This window comes from Apteryx mantelli, chromosome 2 (genome assembly GCF_036417845.1).
Source record: "Apteryx mantelli isolate bAptMan1 chromosome 2, bAptMan1.hap1, whole genome shotgun sequence".
NCBI lineage: Eukaryota > Metazoa > Chordata > Aves > Apterygiformes > Apterygidae > Apteryx > Apteryx mantelli.
Window position 1 is genome coordinate 31,000,465 of NC_089979.1, and position 19,206 is coordinate 31,019,670.

Here is a 19,206-nt window from a genome sequence, read left to right on the forward strand (position 1 = left end):
ACAAAGTAAATGAAGAGAAGAAACAGGTATATGGCAAATGGTTGTAACATGCCAAGATCCAAGCAACACCTGCAGTATTTCAAAGAGATACTGTAAGCTCCAAAAACCAGCAGCTTATTAAAAAATCTTAAACATGCATTTGGAATTTACCCAATATTAAAATGGTTCTTGTTATGCCACACCTATATTGGTGGGATGAAAACCCATGCCAGCTACAGACCCCTATCCTTGGCTGCATATTTTCATACTTGGTCATGTTTTCATACCCTGTGATCACTTCCCCAGTGAACAAGATACATTGTCTGTTTACACAGTTCTTAAATACCAATTTCCAGGATCTTCTGCTGCTTGCTCAAGGTTACTGTTCTGTAATATTCATAACAGTCAGTGGTTTCTTTGTTACCATATGTTCTGAAAAACTGAAAGATCACTGTTTGTTGACTGTGTTTAATACAAATAAACATGGCACATATTTCATGGCTTCCACTGCTTAGCTACATCCTCATCCCCTCCCCCCCACCTTGATAACTAATGTAGATGCTGCATTTTTTGTGTGTTTTTTTTTAAGTATTCAAGTATTCAAATACTTCAAGTATTTGAAGCATTCAAAATTGGCCACCATTAGAGGCAAATTATAAGGCAGGATGTTTTGATGAAATATAAGGCATACAAAACCCCAGGCACATCGATAAGGATAATTGGAGGCTGATTTTTTGCCTCTCTCTACTGTGGAGAATGATATACTTCCAGGAACCATCTGAGAATTTCACCTAGGAAAATCCCTTGCTGTTGCAGGGATTTAGTAAATCAGTAATGACTTCAAATCTCACTCTTGTCCTGTGGCACATTACAGCTGCACCATTGTTGTTTACTGTAAGTCTGAAGGTTATTACACAGAACTTCATGTACTTTGTGGCTTTAGTGAGCTGAGTTGTTGTGGACCCTCTTGGATTAAATGTCTGTTAAATAGGCTGCCATTTCCAGAGGACTGGACTCAGCAAACCAGGTGATTCCTTACAGTCCTCTTTTCCGGTAATTGATTTTGTTATCTACAACTATTATTTTGTTCACAAACACAAAATTTCAGCTAGGTCTTCCTAGGAGGTCTTTGGAAGCGAATGAGGCAAGCAGAGCAAGAGCAGCAAGTGGAGGGTTAAAACTCCAGCAACAGAAACATGAAAAAGAGCAAAACAATTACATAGGTTTAAAACTGAATTCTACTTCTCCTTTATTCCTTCCCTCTGATAAAAAGATTGACTAATTCACTTCTCTCATATCACCTTCCAGTTAACTGAATAAATAGTACCCCAAAAAGCATTCAGTGTTCTAGTATACCTGATTATTCCCAGCAATCGACAAATATGACAAATATGACAATGTTTAGGAGTAACTGGAGTTTCTATGTCTTTTCAAGAGTCGCACTTCCTCTACTACAATGTCTAGACATTTTTGAATGTCATTTCTCAGTCCTGCTGTAGAGGGAAAATAGAGAGTGCACAAAAGCAGAGTATGTTTGAAGGTGTGTCAAGTATGCAGCAAGACATTTGACTACTGGCTTTCACTCAGCAAAAACCAAGATTAGAAAGGGAGATGTTTGTAAGACAACTAATAAAAGTTATATTTATTTTAAAACTCCAGCAACATGTTGTCGCAAAACAGTCATTAAAACAAAAAGCTTTTTCTTCTTTGCTCCCTTTCTTCAGCAGCTCTCTTGGTATACAGAAAACATTTCAATACCAGAAGAAAAGAATACGGATAGTGTTTCAGGATTGTCAACTCCTTAAATAACAATGTTGTTTTGAAGGAGTGTAAAGTTGTAGTAAGTGGCCAGTTATCAAGCCATTCATCAGAGAACAATTTTGAGGATCAGCTCTTCAACCTCTGACATCTGAAAAGGAAAAAAAATTACAGTTCATTAGCTGTAAATAATACTAAGACTAAATATAGTTATGGCAGGTAGCAGTTATTGCTGCCCCATTATAACTTGCTCAATTTACCATCAAATAGTATTAATCTTCCAAGAGCAAGATTTGCTTTCAGGCTTCTACAGTTGACAGAGGTGGTTCATATGTGATAACAGAAGGAGAAGAGAAAGCTGCTGTGAACCATTTGACCTGGCAGGACTTCAACAGAAATTCAATTTCCTTCCTAATAAAAAGAACCACAGAAACAAGAGTTAAGAATTGAAGACATCCATTGCAACAAGGGTCAGCCCTGAAGGTCTCTGTCAGGAACAAACCCTGGTTGAAATCAACAGGAATTTGCCTGAAAGGTACAGACTTGGGTTCCCAAGCTGTTGAGTAATAAAAAGTTCTTGGCTGTACACAGGGAGGGAATTAGTAACTTCATGTACCTTACCTCATCAATTGCTGCTGCACTTGATAGCATTCCCTCTTGTCCGAACAGATGCCCAGACACTAAAACCAAGTTGGACAGAGTCCTGCACCCCCTCCAGGTACAACTGCTTCTGTGTCAGTATGAGGGACCAGGGGCTCCGAAGGTGAGTGTGAGAACAGACAACTGCATCTGTGAGCAATACACATGTAATCTGGAGTCAACAGCACCACTGTCTGATACTTGACCAATGTGCACTTGTTCCTTTAAAAAAAAATCTGAGAAAACTTATGAAAAATCACAATAAAAGTTATTTATTCCTTACCAGTTATACATTAGCTGGGATTTTATATGCATACTGAGCCAGATTGTATTCTCTATTACCACTATGTAAATCTGGAGTAACATCATCAACTTCAATTTAATTGTTCTGGATTTACATCATTGTAATGAATGCCCTGCAGGAAACCAATTTCATTTTCAAGAATTTTCTCTGAACATGAAAACCAGCTACTAAATATATTTCCAGTAGGAGGGATTAGGCATAGAACTGATGTTATCATAGACAAAGGGTTTTGATGAATGTGACTGTTTTGCTAGAGCATTCACATTTTTCTGACAACACCTATTTCACTGATTTTTCATATGCCTGTAGTTGTTTCTCTTTATAACACTACTCTATTTAGACATTTTTATGGGTAAACCCCAAAACCAGAAGATTCAAGTGTGGGAAAGATAAATTTCTGATAAATCTAACTTATTTTTCTAGGAAAGGACATGTTCAACCATTTTCCACGAAGAAAAACTTAACATCAAATTTTTTGGTACCAGAAAGCTTCTCAGTGACCTATATCAATTCCCCTACCAAAGAGCAGCAAAAAGGAAGAAAGATGATTTGTTCATACAACCATGAGTTTTCTCCAAACAAACAATAAGCTGACTTCTGCAGCTAGACAATTATGATTTTCTCAGCTTTCTCATTTTCTAAAGATAGGGAAATATAAAGCCAAAGTGTTTGATAAAATGGCGCAGCAAAAAATAAAGGAATATTGCAAATAATCTCCAAAGGAGCTGTGGAAAAGACTAGCATGGCTGCTACCTTTGTGCCAATCTGAAGACAGAAAAGAAAGAATAAGATGTTCAGTTCAACAAAGGATTGGAGCCTGCCCTCACACACCAAAGATGTGAGGTAAAAGAGGTGTGAAGATGTGAGCTACAAAGATGTGAGATGCCAGCCGAAAGGTGTCGGTGTCGTAGCCATGCACCACCTACACATGATGGCTGCAGGGGGTGGATTTCACCTTCGGTTCACTTCTTCTATCATTCCTGCTTTTGAATCTCAGCACAAACTACTCCCAGGTATTTAGTGAATAGCAGCAACAATGGAAGCCATCCAAAAACAAATGGGGAGCAGCTGGAAGAAGTCACTGTCTTCTCCTCGGTGCTGTGGGTTGGAAGGGTGGAAGCAGCCTGGGTCCTTCTGAGGGTGTTGTAAGCTCAGGTGTGCTGATGTCTTGCTGGGCCACAGGGAGTGCACCGTGCTGGCATTGCATGTGCTGGCATTGCATTCTGTCCCACTCTTATGTGTCTGTCTGCTCAAAATCTAATATGCTACTAAGCATTGTGATGAGTCCTACCTACACATTTTACCAGACTTTGCTTACCTCTTCACAGGTTAGTCATTACAGTAACAAACAGGATTTCATTCCGAGTATGTTCCTAGTTTTAATTATTAAACCTGTCAAACACATGGACCGCAGACTCTTAAGATGTTTGCATAACAAAACAGCGGTCAGTAACGTATGTCATTGCTTTCTATCTGACTACAGAACTGAAGTAAAATACAACAGTTAAACTAAAAAAAAGCTCCAGTTTCCAGTTATGCTATACCTAGGAAGTGAGATCCAGCTTCAAGCAAAACAGATGAGCAAGAAGCTTTGCAGAGAGGATGAGCTGGAGCCTAAAAATCCTTTCTAAAAAGCTTAACTAACTTCTGATCCAGACTCATGATCTGTAACCTGAGCATACGGCAACATGAACTAAAAGAGCAAAATGGAATTTTTTTGTACCAAAACAGCCAACCTTACAGAGTTCAAAGGGTTTCCTAAAAAGAGGAAGAGAAATTTTTATCCTACCCTTCCCAGTTTTCCTTCCTGCTTAGAGCTGAGGGGAGCATCTCATATGAGCACCATGTGACAATGCTGCAATTCAGCTGAAACCTTCTATGCCACTTGAATATAAATAATGAATGTTGATGAAAAAAAAAAAGAAATGAGTTTCAGTTAGTCAGTAAAAGTAAAAAAAAGAAAAAATGAAAAAGTAAATAATGTCGCCAACTCTGCTCTTCAGCACACCACACTCCCACAGATTACATTTTACCTCTCCTTTCAACTAGATGCACACCTGTTTCACTGTTTATACAGACTATTTTTTTAATAAATTAAATTACTACTCAGTGAGCTACTAACAGTCTGTATAAAAGGCCACCATAGCTCCTCAAGGCACAACTTACTTTGGAAAAAGCCATATGCCCCCTTAAATTCTAAGCATTTCCCAAGCAAACGTACAAACAAAAATACACATAAAGCCAAACAGACAGACAGTGACTCCACATGTCTCAGAGACATAATGTCAGATGTAACAATGTTCCCACTGCATGGTGGTTCTGACCTTTCATATTGCAGTAGGATATAATCATATCTTCAAAAAAAAAAAGAGTTAGAAAAATACACTGAAACTCTCTTATTCCTCAGAGATGCAATGGGTTGTCTGTGGCTAAATTCATGTGCAACGTTGGAAACCAGCTGGACTCACAGACCATTAAACTACAACAGGCTTACAAGTATATTCATTTTTTCAGGTCAGGTTGCTTGGATGGTTATGCTCGTTTTCTTCAATACTGATGAGTTCCAGCAAAACAGATGCTGTGAGATATTGCAGCTGGACTAACCATGAAGATGACTAAAGTTTTAACTGGAGCAGAATGCAGTAACTTCAAATGACACTTCACCCAGGATCTTCCATACTGCTCTGGTTTTCAGATCCCAAGCAAGGTTATAGTCTTTAAAAGCCTGCTAGAGCGGGACCGTGCTAGGAATGGGCTCTTTGGTGACAGCCTGCCAGGCTAACCTGCCCTAGTGTAAATGCGTCCATCAACAACACCTGTTTGAAGTTGCAATACCTGGGGGCAAATGGCCCCTGGCAGCGGCCCAGGACAACGACATTGTTCTGAAAATAGGCTGAGGAATAGAGCTTCAGAAACACTTTAAAAGTGCAGCATTAAAGGAGTAACAGAAAGTAAGGTCTTCCTTTTAGAAATGACATGAAAGCTCTTCACTGTTGTCGACCACAGTAATTATAATGACATGCACATTAGTATTATAATTTAAGGTCATTGGATGCAGCAATCATTAATTACTGCTCCCTCCTTTAAAACTGATTTTCTTCCTCAGTCCTAAAGAAAAATTACTTATCTTGTGCACATCTCCACCCAGTCACTTACAAACTAGGACATATTAACCATAGGACATATTAACTCAGGCTACCATACATTCAGAGACCCTGGATGTATCCAGTTTTTCTGTTGGAAATTTGTCTGGTAGAAAAAAAGCAGACATTAGCCAACTATCTGCAATTAGTAGATAGCTGGACAAAATGGACACTCAGTGTGTCCTCCATGTTACTTCACTCTAATGCATCTCCTAGGCATCCATGATCACTAACACACATTTCTATCTGGCAAATCCCAAACAGAAACATGGAAGTTCTGCGTATTAAAAATGTCCTTTGCAATACAAGCATGGATAACTATTTATTAATTTGGCTAAAAATATACAGCACAATAAAAGTGCAGCTTGCTAATTCAGAAACATATTTTCCCATACTGGATCACAACAACCTTGTTGTATAGCATTTACAGATGAGTAGCGTATGTCTTCCGTAGTACAAAAACCCTGTCCTGCTAAGATAAATATATATGTAGATGGTTGCACCTGTACCACATTTCATTGACTTTAGCAGAGCCCTGAGTGGGTGCAAGAAGTTGTACTGCTGTGAACATCTGGTTCTCATTGGAGGATCAGGTCCTTATTATCAACTTAAAAAATGCATATATATAAAGCATATATATACATATATATATATATACACATACAAACACACACATACACATACATATATTTAAGACTATGAAAAATGAGCTCTTCTTTGTATAACATTTTTTCAGTAAATGGTAAAACCCTTTTGGACCAGCTTTTAAGTTTATGTTACAATTTGGCAGACCCCTCCACCACACATAACATTTGGTCTTTTCACACAAAAAAGAGGTTACCATACATTCCCACTGCCTGAAATTGAGGGTTCAAGAGAGTAAAGTTACACTGTCCTCTGAAATGTAACCCCACTTTAAAGAGTGTTGGCAACATCAGTTTTCAAAATCATATTCTAAAGTGACTCATACACCATTCTTTAAATAATATACCCTAGTACTTTGAAATTTTGAATTAAAATTTGTTCACAGGGTTATCTAATCTCCAGTTATTCATCAGTCTTTTCAGACAAGGAAACTTGACCAATTAGGCCCCAAAAACTAGATTTCTTAAAAATGACTAGTGATTTTGTCTGCGCACATTAGAGAGGCCTGATTTCAAGAAAATGTTAAGCATCCATGTTTTGAAATTCAGGACTCTTTCACAGAATGAGGGGGCTATCTAGCAAACTTTCCACATAGCATAAGCATTTAAGTGCTTAAAATGGGTACTTACAAGATAAGTATTGTAAAAATGGGAGTTTACAAACAACTAACCACTTTCAAAAAACATTTGCCCACTAGATGTCAGATATGAAAAGAAAATGTAATGGAAAAAAGCACCATTTTTCCCAAATGCTTCTTCTGATCATGTCATACATATTTCTGCAGCAAATACAATATTATCAATCAGTACTGTGTTGTCAAATGGTGGAGCCCACCATCATCCACGTGAAGGAAATACCGTTTTTGAAAATAGTGTTGAACAGCCAAATACGTACAACATAGTTGGATAAAAAATGCTTCTTTACAAAAAAAATGAACTCCGGAAGAAAATATATGATTTGGTGGAGGAGGTATTATGTGTTTATAATTTTCCACCAATAAGTAACCTTCTGGCATTCTGTGGCTAGGTTAGCTCTGATGTGATAGTATGAGTTATCATTAAACCTAGAGACAGGCCTGAATAGTTGCAAGTTAACCATAGAAAGGTTGGTTTCTGATTAAATAAAGCATATATGATGCAGCATCCAGAAAGGTGATCCAGACAGGGCAGGAAGGGAACACTCCAGCGAACAGATCTTCCCAAACTCTGGCCCTTTGCCTGTGGGTTTCACAGAAGTGCTGGCCATTTCAAGCAAGCAACATCTTCTGCTGGCTAAATGGAAGCTAGAGTATCGAATAATGTATTATTTCCTGCAACACTAGCCCAATAATTTAAAATATATTTCCCTTCACTTACAAACCAGATATTTTCTTTACTAACTTCTCATTTAACTTTTCTCAACTTTTTGCCACGTAAAGGTACCGTAAAAATATTAAACTAAAAGAAGTGGCATATCAATTTGATACTTGGTGAACACTGCAGATTATTTCTCTCGTATGGAAAGAACATGACTCAAGATTACTCTAAATGCATTTGCTTACACCTAATTCCCAACAATGCCATTATTCAGGTCTAGTCATGTCCAATAACTGCATAGCTGGGAATGGCTGGAAGTTAGATGCTGTGGTACAGACAGCTATCTCTGTGCTTTACTGAAGGTGTACAGTTTCTTGGCTGAGGTTTCCATAGAACTAGGAGAACCCTTAGATGACTTTGACAAACACCCCACATACTTGGTATATTTTGGGTAAAAGGATATGTGAGAGGTGGATCCTAGTAAATTACAGTACTCTGGCTTGTCAATCCTACCCCGTATATGTGTGCATATGAAACACTGAAGTGTTTCACAGTTGTTTTCTATTCTAACACATTGAAGTTTGTTGTTGCTCCAAAAAAAAATTTATGGTTACTTTTAGATTTGCAAAGTAAGAGTAAATTCACCTGTAAAATAAGAAAGCAGCCACAAAAATATTCTTTTACTCTACACTCAGCTTACAAACCTCTGACAAAATTTTGTTTATGCCAGAAGTGTGTTCCTCCTGAAGTCTCCACTCCATATTTAATAATCTTTACCATGTTCTTAATAAATCATATATTTAAATGAACCGTAAACATCAACATAAGTTCCATTCTAAGACAAAAAGGGGAGGCAAATTTGCATATTGTTGGCAGTATAGAGTGGGTAGGATGACAGTGAGTGATGAAAGAAAATATGGATGTGGGGGCCTCTGATGAAAGAATATATGGATCCGAGCTCTTTTTAAATTTGTAAAATAACAAAGAATGAGAAGGCTTTGACTGTTATCTCAATTCATTGCAAATACATTTTTAACACTTTTGAATAACTTTTTTTTGCATCTGAGAATATACTGTAGTGCTGGAACCTTAACTATATATATACATATAACTATATTGGAAATATAACATTAGACTATATTCTTGTCTTAGTTACAGATGAGTTCCGCATTAAGACTCCTCCCTCCTTTCATGAAGCTTATTTGTGCATTTGCAAGAGTAATGGCAGAAGCAGTACTGCACCTCAGGCAAAAGAGCCTATGTGTCTATCAATATTTAGATGACTGGCTTATAAAAGGATAATTGGAACAATGTGTCCTAGAGCAAATGAAGATACTGTTTATATTAGTGGGATTCACTGTGCAACTGTCAAAGTAATGAGTAAATCCAACACTAGAGTGTATACACACACTAAGTCTAGAGCTATTCAGAACATTTTCAATGAAATTAAAATTTATTGAAACAAAAATATTCCATGAAGCTAAACTGTTTATGATAAAGATTTTATGGAGAAGGTTTGGGGATACGGTATTTCCTAAACTGAAATGGACAAGAAAGAAAGTGACTAACAATCTCATATTTGGTCTCCTTTCTTTCTACCCACCAAAACCAGACACCTGAGTTAAAAAACATTTCAAGTTTTTATTTTCACTCCACAGGCAATGAAGACAGGAATTAAAACTTTAGCATATAAAACTATCATCCTCTAGATATCAGTCACATACAATCCCTTTCTGGATATACCTAGAAAAAGTGATTTTTCGTATCACTCCTATTTCAAAGTCTTGCAGAAAATGCGGCAGTTCAAATACATCTATGTTGTCAGGTTATTTTACAGTGTGCTACTGTAAGCTAGCGACCAGCATTAGTAGTATTTGAATCCAGTACATTCTATTACTGCTACAGTAGAAGTGGTAATCCAGTTGTGACTTATCAGGCAAAGAGCAGGAACTTGTCACCAATGAGAGCAGAGCAGATCAATGGATAAATTCTGTTATATAGGCCATTTCCTCATCCTCCTTACAACATGCACTCATGACAAATTCCTTCCTATCAAGCTAGCTATGTAATCTCTAGGATCTGTCTTTATCCACAAGGTAACCACCCTCACTTCCCCTTACCCACATAATGGAAACTACAGAAAAAAGCCCTCAGGGGATTACAGCTTCTTAGAGCAAGCTTGTCAGTTTTAATTCAGGTTAGGTGCCTGCATAACACAAACAATCAGGAAGGAACCAAATCAGTTCCTTTTGGATGCTATAATTCACATGTAGTAATTTGCTTGGGCATACACACTTAACATTGAAACAGATTCATTCTATAGATACACAATACATGTAATGAGATGGTCATCTATAAATATATATACATATATGTATTGTAGTATACTTACATATACATATATGTGTTTATATAGAATGGATAATGTAGATAAAAGAACTGATAAAATTCATGCCTGATAGAGAACTGCACTGATTTTTGTCAGTGTGTAAGCACTATATATATGCATATATATAAATATACACCTATGTGCACACATAAACACTTAATGTACATATGTATCATATACGTGTAACAGGGCATACAAGTCTGTGTATAGCATTTGAGAAATGATGTGCCATACATTACACACATTGCAGCTGGGAATAACCCTTGGTTTGGCCTTAAAAATCTTTTCCTTTTCTAAGCTACACACTTCATATCTGGAGCATGTGGAAGCACCTTACCTTGCTTCCATTTTCTCTTGCCTCCCGTTCCATCTTGAGATCAGAAATTAGGAGAGTCTTGTATTTGTTCTTTCCATTACTGCTGTGATCATCTAGTCTGTATTCTGAAGTCAGCTGAGCAGAGAGGGGACTGTCACTCAGGTTCAGAGGCTGCTCATCCTGCTCCAGATTTGTTTTGCCATTACTGTTGGTTTCTGCCATCTCCCTGCAGTGTGTTCCCCCTGAAGCATTGGAACTGTGTCCCACGATCTCATTGCCATTAAAACTCTCTGCGGCTGAATCATCTATTAAAAAATATATATTTTCAGTCACATGCCACATCATCATCTCTGTCCAGATCAAACATAATTTATACCTTCACGATGTTTTTCAAAATAGAATTAAAATGGTTTATATGATTACTAGCTCCAGTACATTTCTGCAAAATGTGCACACACATCCCTCCATGTTTTCAAGTAAAACCTTCATGTAAATCCATAAAATATTACTACATGTTAATGGAAATGATCCGGGCTGACACCTTAGTGCTATTGTGTACACAAAAGATAAGTGTCACACAGGATTTTTAGGGACAAAGTCTGTCTGAATCCATCTGTCTGTCCATATGTCTATGGAGATTCTGGAATTATTTAGATTCTTATACCAGGCTCATTACTGCAGCATCGCATATTTCTGAAGTCAACAGAAATGCACATGGTATTGAGAGAGACCCTAGCTCTCAGGTTTTAAAGGTGTAGAACAGCATATGTCATATCCATAAACATTCTCTTGCACAGATATAATGTAAATATATCTGGTGCACCCACTGCTGGCAGTAGAGATTATACTGGGAAAGCTGACTCCTGAAACAAAAACTCGCTCTTCATTTTGTGCATGTGCTCATTCACCTTGCTCATGCATTTTGTGTCATAATTCATTCAAAATACTGTTTAATAACAGATTAAATTGCAGCCTGAAAGTTATGTCTGAAAACTTTGGAAGTGTTGTTGTTATACCTAAGACTTTACAGCTGAAATGTATGATTAAGATGTGTCTTTACACACTCTGGGAGTTTGTATCCTGTGTTTGTCAGGACTGTGCTCACGTGCACCTACTCAGCAGCTCTTTATTCTCCAAACAATCTTTGGGCCAACAGGGCTATCTAGAAAAACAATACATCATTCAGTGGAGGATATGGGAGCAGAATTTGTCCCTCAATTTGCTTACTCCTTGTTCTCCAAAGCACCTTCTGTATGGCTGCTTACATGGTTTTCCTAATGGTGCAAACACCTCCACAGGGCTCTGCAAGAGCATGTTTATCACAAATAGTGAAGCTGGAATCAAAACTGGGGAGTCAGCAGCCAGGAGTGTGTACAGATTGAAACTGGAGATATGGGATGAAATAGACCTTAATATATTAATACCTTAATATAGCAACTGCTTTCAGATCCTTCTAAACTCCTTCCATGGAAAAGAAACAAATGCATTCATATACACATGGAATTTAAAAAAGAAATCAGAATACTTTCTTTAAAGGATGTGCTCAGAAATACTTATGCTTGAAACAACATGATTAATCAAATTGTTGACTCTCCATCATTGATAGAGTAGAAACCAACTATTCACTGCCCTCAGATCAGAATTTAAAAAGTGAAGAAAATATTGTATAAATGGATAATAATCTAATTAAATTAAGTACTCAGAGAGCCATAGACAAGCCATCATATATCAGTGTCTTGCATGCTGCACTCATCCAACAGTACTATGTTATAAAGTACACAGGAATGGCCCCACATTCTGAACATATTTATTTGTTTTGTTTTTTAAACCTGTAAAAAAATTCTCGTTTTGTGAAAATACATACAGTCATATTTTTAAAAGCTTTAATTTAAAAACATTTTTGTTTTTAACAGAATGCTTTATAATTAATGGCTGCAATAAAAATATCATGCTGTGCTTTGGAATGTACCAATTTTATAATTACCTCTCTTATAAATACAAATGTATATACAAAAAAAGACACAACATTTCTAGAATAAGACTGTTAAATGCACACAACATATCTGCTAGTCACCAAATCAACTTGCAACATGAGCAATGGAATCATTTTGGTTTAAAACCTTGGACCTAATTGAGGACTTCAATAATATAAATGAATAAGGTGAAAAGGAGCTATCCCTACCTAATAAACTTTATACCATGACCTGAGAGTTATGTTTACAGGGCATAATACATTTAAAAGGTCAAAAATTCTAAATGAAGCTTCAGAAAAAAAACACATAATTTCATCATAATTCTGAACTAGAAAATGGTATGGAAAATTCTAATACAAAGTCTTTTTTAATGCAAAAAAGCTATATTGACAACCCATTTTAAAAGGTCTGAAATATCAGAAAGACGGTCAGATTTCTTTATTTAAGAGAGAAACAGTTTGCTTAATGCTGATAGGTATTTTAGATTGTTAACAGATAATTGACTTCTTGATTATCAGTTTAACAAGTGACAGCTAGTTTCAAATTAATTAAGTCAATTATTGAATTGTTCACCAAGTGCAGGATGCTCCTCCTCCTGAAGAGCTCAGAAAATTCCCTATGGCTGGGAGCAGAGAGAGAAACAAGTGAGCATCCAGAGGATGCAAAGTCCCAGCTAAAAGCAGGGGCAGCACAGTTGCTGCAGGACTCCCGGTTCGCCCCGAGGAAGCTTCTGTGTCCCAGCATCTGAGTGTCCAGGGTGGTACAATGCAGAGGAGCCACTACGAGGACAGGGCTAAAGAGGAATGAGATAGTGGGACAGGAGCTGTGTCTAGGGCCAGATCCAGCAACAGTAAAGTCCAAACTATGGCTGTAATTTGGGCTTGTAATAATAAACAATAATGCTTTTAATGCTTTTTATTTTTCTTGTGATGATTGGTTGACAACAAAAACTCACATGTGTGTGAGATTGTTACAATGCAAAAAGAAAAAGAAAAAACGAATCTTTTAACTAGCTGTTCTGAAATATAACCATCGACAATTCCCAGGCTTAATAAGCATGATCAAGTATTATATTAGTTTGAAACAATAATACAGTATTTACTTTGGCTTTGCTTAACAAAAGGTTAGTTACTTGATGATAAATCTCAGTTTCTACTCTAAGACTATATAAGACTATATGTATATCTATATACTGTGTAAGTCAGATACCTGCTGCTACAGTTGTTTCACCTTATCTGCTAGAAATAGGAACCACTGTGTGTCAGGATAATGTTCAGGAGAACAGCTACAGTGGTTATAATCACACTTTTGCCAAGTAAACATAAATATGTATTGCCATAAAAGAAATCAAGAAAAAAACAATGTTTTAGCGCTGACAGTTCCTCACAGATGTTACCAAGGTAACTAAATTACAAGGTTTAGTCCAATTCATTCCTGGGCAGTCAGACTATTATTGCCAGGAATAAGGTTACACGTAGGCAGTAACTATGCTGCACTTGATGTACCAGAAATGCGGACCCAGCCAGGAGCAACCGGTTCAGGGAAGAAAGGCGAGCGGCTTTGCCCAGGGGAGGACAGGCACTTCCCTCCCTGGAGCGGGCGGCCCCCAGCCGCGGCCCTGCCGCCTGCTTGTCCCGCGCCCCGCGGCTCGGCCAAGGCCCAATTTCACGGGAAGGTGCCCTCGGACCAGCCTCTCCAGGGGTTATGGGCCCTCTGCAGAGGCCGGAGGTGGCTTCACCTTCTCACTTTGTCCAAGGGTGGCTTGCAAGCTGGTCTTTCCCATACATAGGAGTGTGCACATAGACTCGCGTGGTTTTCTAGTGTTTGTTTATCGCAACACCTCAGTGGCAATAAAGCGCTAAAGCTGAAAGCCTGTTCCCTTACCAAATGTGCCTCCTTCCATCCCGCCGCGGCAGGGCGGCGGCTGCGAGGGGAGCGCTGTGAGCAGGCTCAGGCAGCGTGCAGCGCCCAGCTCCCCACATCCGCCCACCTGCACCCGCTGCGCGCGCCCCGCAGCAGCGGCCTCTCAAGCGTCCGGCTGCCGCCACCAACCAGGACTTCCCCGGGCACCTCGCTGCCCGTCTCTGCTTCGCGAAAGGACGCCAAGGGGGAAGGGGAGAGGTGGGAGAGGCCAGCCCGTGGCGGCGGGGCCGCGGGGAACATGGCGCCGGCGGCACCCCTGGAACCCGCCACCTCTGGGCGGCAGTTGGGGTGGCTCGCGCCCGCCCGGCGCCCCCAGCCCCTCGCCGGGCTCCCAGCCTGGCCCGCGCCATAAGCCCGCCACGGCCGCCCTCCCGCCGGGGCTGGAGCAACCCCCGCCGCCCTGCCCCTGTGCCCTGGCAGCTCCAGGGTGTGCGGCTGTGGGTCGCGGCTCGTCTGCCATGGCTGGCGGGTGCCAGAGGAAAATAAAGCTCCGCCACGATCAGCTGTTCCAGGGTGGGCTTACGGGGAAACATCCAGGGCCACCGTGCGCAGCTCTAGGCGTGGAGAGCTGGGAAGGCCGAGGACTGGCCTGCTCCGAGCTGGGCGTCAGGGACGGTCAGAGGAGAGGCTGCGGGAGAGCTCACGTCTCCACCTCTCCCCAGGGCCGCTGCTCGCAGGGAATGACAGCCTCGTGAAGCACCGGTTTTTGTTTGGGGGCAGTTCTCAAACCCCTGCCCCAGCACAGCAGAGCACATCTAAAATTGTTTTGCTACTTAAGCCTGAAAAAGGAGAGTTCGACTGCAAAACGTGCATGTGTGTCGCTCCTCAAAAACAGGGAATGCCTCACCTACTTAGGGACCCCCTTCCAAGGATCCAAGGGGCGTTACACCTCAGAGAAAGACTAAGACAACAGCGAAAATGCCTTTGGATCAGGCAGCATCCCTGCTTTCTGTTGAGCAAAACAACACCATTCAGACTTCAGCACTGATTTCTCACTCATGGACCAAAGCAGCAGCTAATTACTCTTAAACATCCAGATGCCAACCCCTTCTGCTCCCTCCTTGCTGCAGAGCTCCACACGGATCACCTGCCCTGATCAACACCTATTGGATGCCTTCAGTCCAAGTACTCTCTATGTTAGGAGTAATTCCCAAAACAGGAGCTGCAGTCATTTTCCTACCTCATGTTAGTTTCTTATTGCTGCATTAGAGCTTCCAGCTCATCCTTCCAGATTGCCTTGAGGCCAGCCAGGCACAAAGTGACATCAGCTTTGCTCTAGCTTTTGGACTTCTTGAGGAGTCCAGACTCCTGCCTGAGAACTTTCTGGATTCATTGCACCCACCACTGTGTTAGCTTCTCCACTGCTTTCAAAGGAAACTTGGAAATGGTGGAAGATAAGACAATGCCAAACAAAGCCCAAGCAGTACACTCAAAGAGGTGCTACTAAGATGATTAAGTGACTGGAGCATCTGTCATACGAGAAAGGGCTGAGAGAGCTGTGACTCTTCAGCCTGGAGAAGAGAAGACTGAGGGGGGATCTTATATATGTGTATAAGTATCTGCAGGGAGGGTGTAAAGAGAATGGGGCCAGACTCTCCTCAGTGGCGCCCAGTGATCGGATGAGAGGCAACAGGCACATACTGAAACACAGGAAGCTCCGTCTGAACATGAGAAAAAACTTCTTTACTGTGAGGGCAACAAAGCACTGGATCAGGTTGCCCAGAGAGGTTGTGGGGTCTCCATCTTTGGAGATATTCAAAAGTCGTCTGGACACAGTCCTGGGCAATGTTTTCTAGGTGACCCTGCTTGAGCAGGGGGGTTAGACTAGATGATCTCCAGAGGCATCTTCCATCCTCAACCATTCTGTGATTCTGTGATTCTCTGAATTTTAATTTCTGATTTCAGAACTGGTGCATCCTTTACTTTAATTATCTATCACATACATTCACATTATCATGGCCTAATCCTTTACCAAAACCCAGTCTCTCCGTATTTAACTCTTTGGATTCTGCAAGTTGATATCCATGACACAGATTATCTAATATTGGTTAAAGGCTTCTGATTTAGAACAAGAAAACAATTCTTAATTTATAGGAGTATATTCTCCCACCCAACAATGTCTAGATTTCCGAATGGGCAAACAACAAATTTTTCGAGAATTAGATATTCTTCTGTGAAAGGGTTAAAATAGTTCTTCCACACAGAAAGAATTGTCTTCAGACCAGATATGTCAAATACCCAGTACTGTTCCCAGTAAGACTGCTTTCTTAAAGGCAAGCAAGCTGGAGTGTGCATAAAAGCTGGCTTGAACAGCAGGTTCCTCAAACACTAGTTTTCTGCAAGCATAGATTTAAGATCTGAACTTTGATATAAGCATCATTGAATTACTGTGAACTTCAAAATAAGATACCTATATTCAAGTCTTCCTTATCTCCTTGAGAGAAAAAAATCCAGATGTTTTGAAGGATCGTTTGCATTACTGTTAGCGAACAAATTTATTCTATAAATCACCCAAACTTTTCCCAGTCCTTGCAGATAGGAGTCAGGATAGGAGTCAACAAGCCATTCTACATGAAGGCAGATCTCTTTGAATAAATCCTCTCTCCTTCTCAAATTAATTCTCAAACTAGAATTCAATAGACATTTAGAGTATACTTAAATTGTTTCTATGCCTGAGATTTGTATGTCAGCTACCTGAAGCTTACTGTGTGCTTTACTAGTCATTAATTGGCCTTTAGCTCTATGAGCAGTAGTGCAGCACAGTCCTACAACCATATATCCACAGGGAAGCTCAGAATTACTGAAAGAATAGAAGTAGAGACAGGTCAGGGAGCTGTGGATCCCCCACATCAGCAGTAAGAATTAAGAGATATCTTCTGCACCCCATGATACCAAAGTAGCTCTAACACAGCTCCCATTTTCGCCATGAAGCAAGCAGACGGCCTGCTTAGGAGGCAGACAAAACAGCAGGAAAGATTACTAACCTTAAAACATCTTTGGCTCAGACACCATAAAATGTTTCGGCTGAGGCATTCTGATCCGTTGGATCCCACAAGCCACCACCTTTCCTGGATACCAAAACCTGATTAATCACACCAAATGAACAAAGTGGTCATTGGGGCCACTTTGTCATCCCGCTCTAAGGACAGATATGGGATAAAGGCACATAGGCAGCCAAACAGACACTGATCTTACAGGCTCCAAGGCAGCTGCACACAGGTTAAATGAATGCTTTGAGTGGGTACCATGTTGACAGAGCATCTCAGAGCTGCAGTTACTGTAAGATGGGTAACCATTCTTTCTGAGAGGAGGAGGTTGGATATGAATGAGCTGAGTGGGAAGAGTGAGACTGAAGCTGCTGTCTGTGTAAGTGCAGGGCTGTCTGTCATAGAACCCGCTCTTACAAATTGTCTCCCAAAGTCCTGTATGATAAAGGTGGCTTTAATCTTTTGCAGCCAGATCCTATCAGCCTAGGTCTTGCTGAACAATACTTTACACTCGTAGCAATCTGATTCATTTGAACAGGATCATTTGCAACAGACAGTACTATAGACCAAACAGTGGCAGACTACAGACCAGTTTCCAGTTACTGTGCTGTTCTTTGGCTTCAATATTGCAAGTGCTTTATTTTTTTGTATATTAAAAAACAATTTTAATGAAAGTAATATGCTACATAAGCAAACATTTAAAACTAAGTTGTTAGTTACATTCTTTCTGTAATTCTACAAATCAATGATGCACTACTAAACCTTCATAACTGGAGCTACTGAAAAAATTACTGTACTGGTGGCAACCGATGGCAGGCAGTTTTGGGAGAGGAACACAGTGAATCAGACAAAAGGTGATGTAGAGTGCTGACTCATGGAAACTTCTGCAATATGAAATAATTATGGGAACTTTTCTAAAAGAACTAATAAAAAGGCAAGGTCACATTTTACTCTCACCACTTCTCACAATGACCGTTTAATATCAATTTGTCACAGTCATGTCTTTGGTTATGCTTCATTTACATCACAAGACATGTTTCAAGCTCAAGTTCAAATGTAACTTAAAAGACAGTAAAAAGCCACTGTAACTGTTCATCTTCTCCATTCCCTTTCGTATTATGATAAAGAACAGCAGTAGAATTAACAGAGGTACGAAGGTGATTTCAGACCCTCCATTATTCCCCATTTCGTAAAACATAACAATGACTATAGTTGGTCAGATCAAAAATCCATCTAGCCCAATATCCTGTCTCCAGCAGTGGCTATTAGGGGATGTCTAGAGAAGAGAATAAGGCAAGCATATACAGTTCTTCCTCTTATGGCTTGCCCAGCCTTTACTAACTTTCAGCTCAAGGTCTTTCTTGAGCACTCTGATCTGCTCCTCTGAAAAGTTACTGCCACTTATTTTGTTTGCACTAAAATGGCAGTACCGCGGCAAGGAAACAAGGAATAGGAGTTAAGAGGTGGGCAAGATCCTTTCCATAGTACAGGAGTGGGACGATGTGCACAGAACTCAATCCCTTCATTCACAGTGGGACTACATTTGCTCCAGTACAAGGGCATCTATTAATTGTCCTCTTCAGCTAAAGTCACTAATATTAATAAGTTTTTTCTCTCCTGATACATGTAGCTTTTTCCTGACTTGGCTGGCTTCTGTTAATTCAATTATGGTACTTCTGCATTAAAATTTGAACCGTGATTTTCCATCAGTTTCAGTGCCATGCCAATCAATGAATCACTCACTGTTGTCTTCAGTAGTGGAGGAATAGGTCAGGAGTTACTTTCAGTGATCATTCACTGCATCAGTTTATGAAAAGAAAAAAAGAATAAAGTAAACTATAGAACTAATTCTTAG

General features: G+C 39.9%; 1 protein-coding gene across 1 annotated transcript in view; it reads right to left on the reverse strand.

Moving 5' to 3' along the window:
- The window catches only part of NOL4 (nucleolar protein 4), a 197,183-nt gene that overhangs the window by 72,267 nt on the left and 105,710 nt on the right, over nt 1-19,206 (reverse strand). The window contains exon 6 of the mRNA XM_067290429.1: nt 10,490-10,773. Coding sequence (XP_067146530.1) covers nt 10,490-10,773 — 284 coding nt within the window. The remainder of the gene's footprint in view (nt 1-10,489; nt 10,774-19,206) is intronic.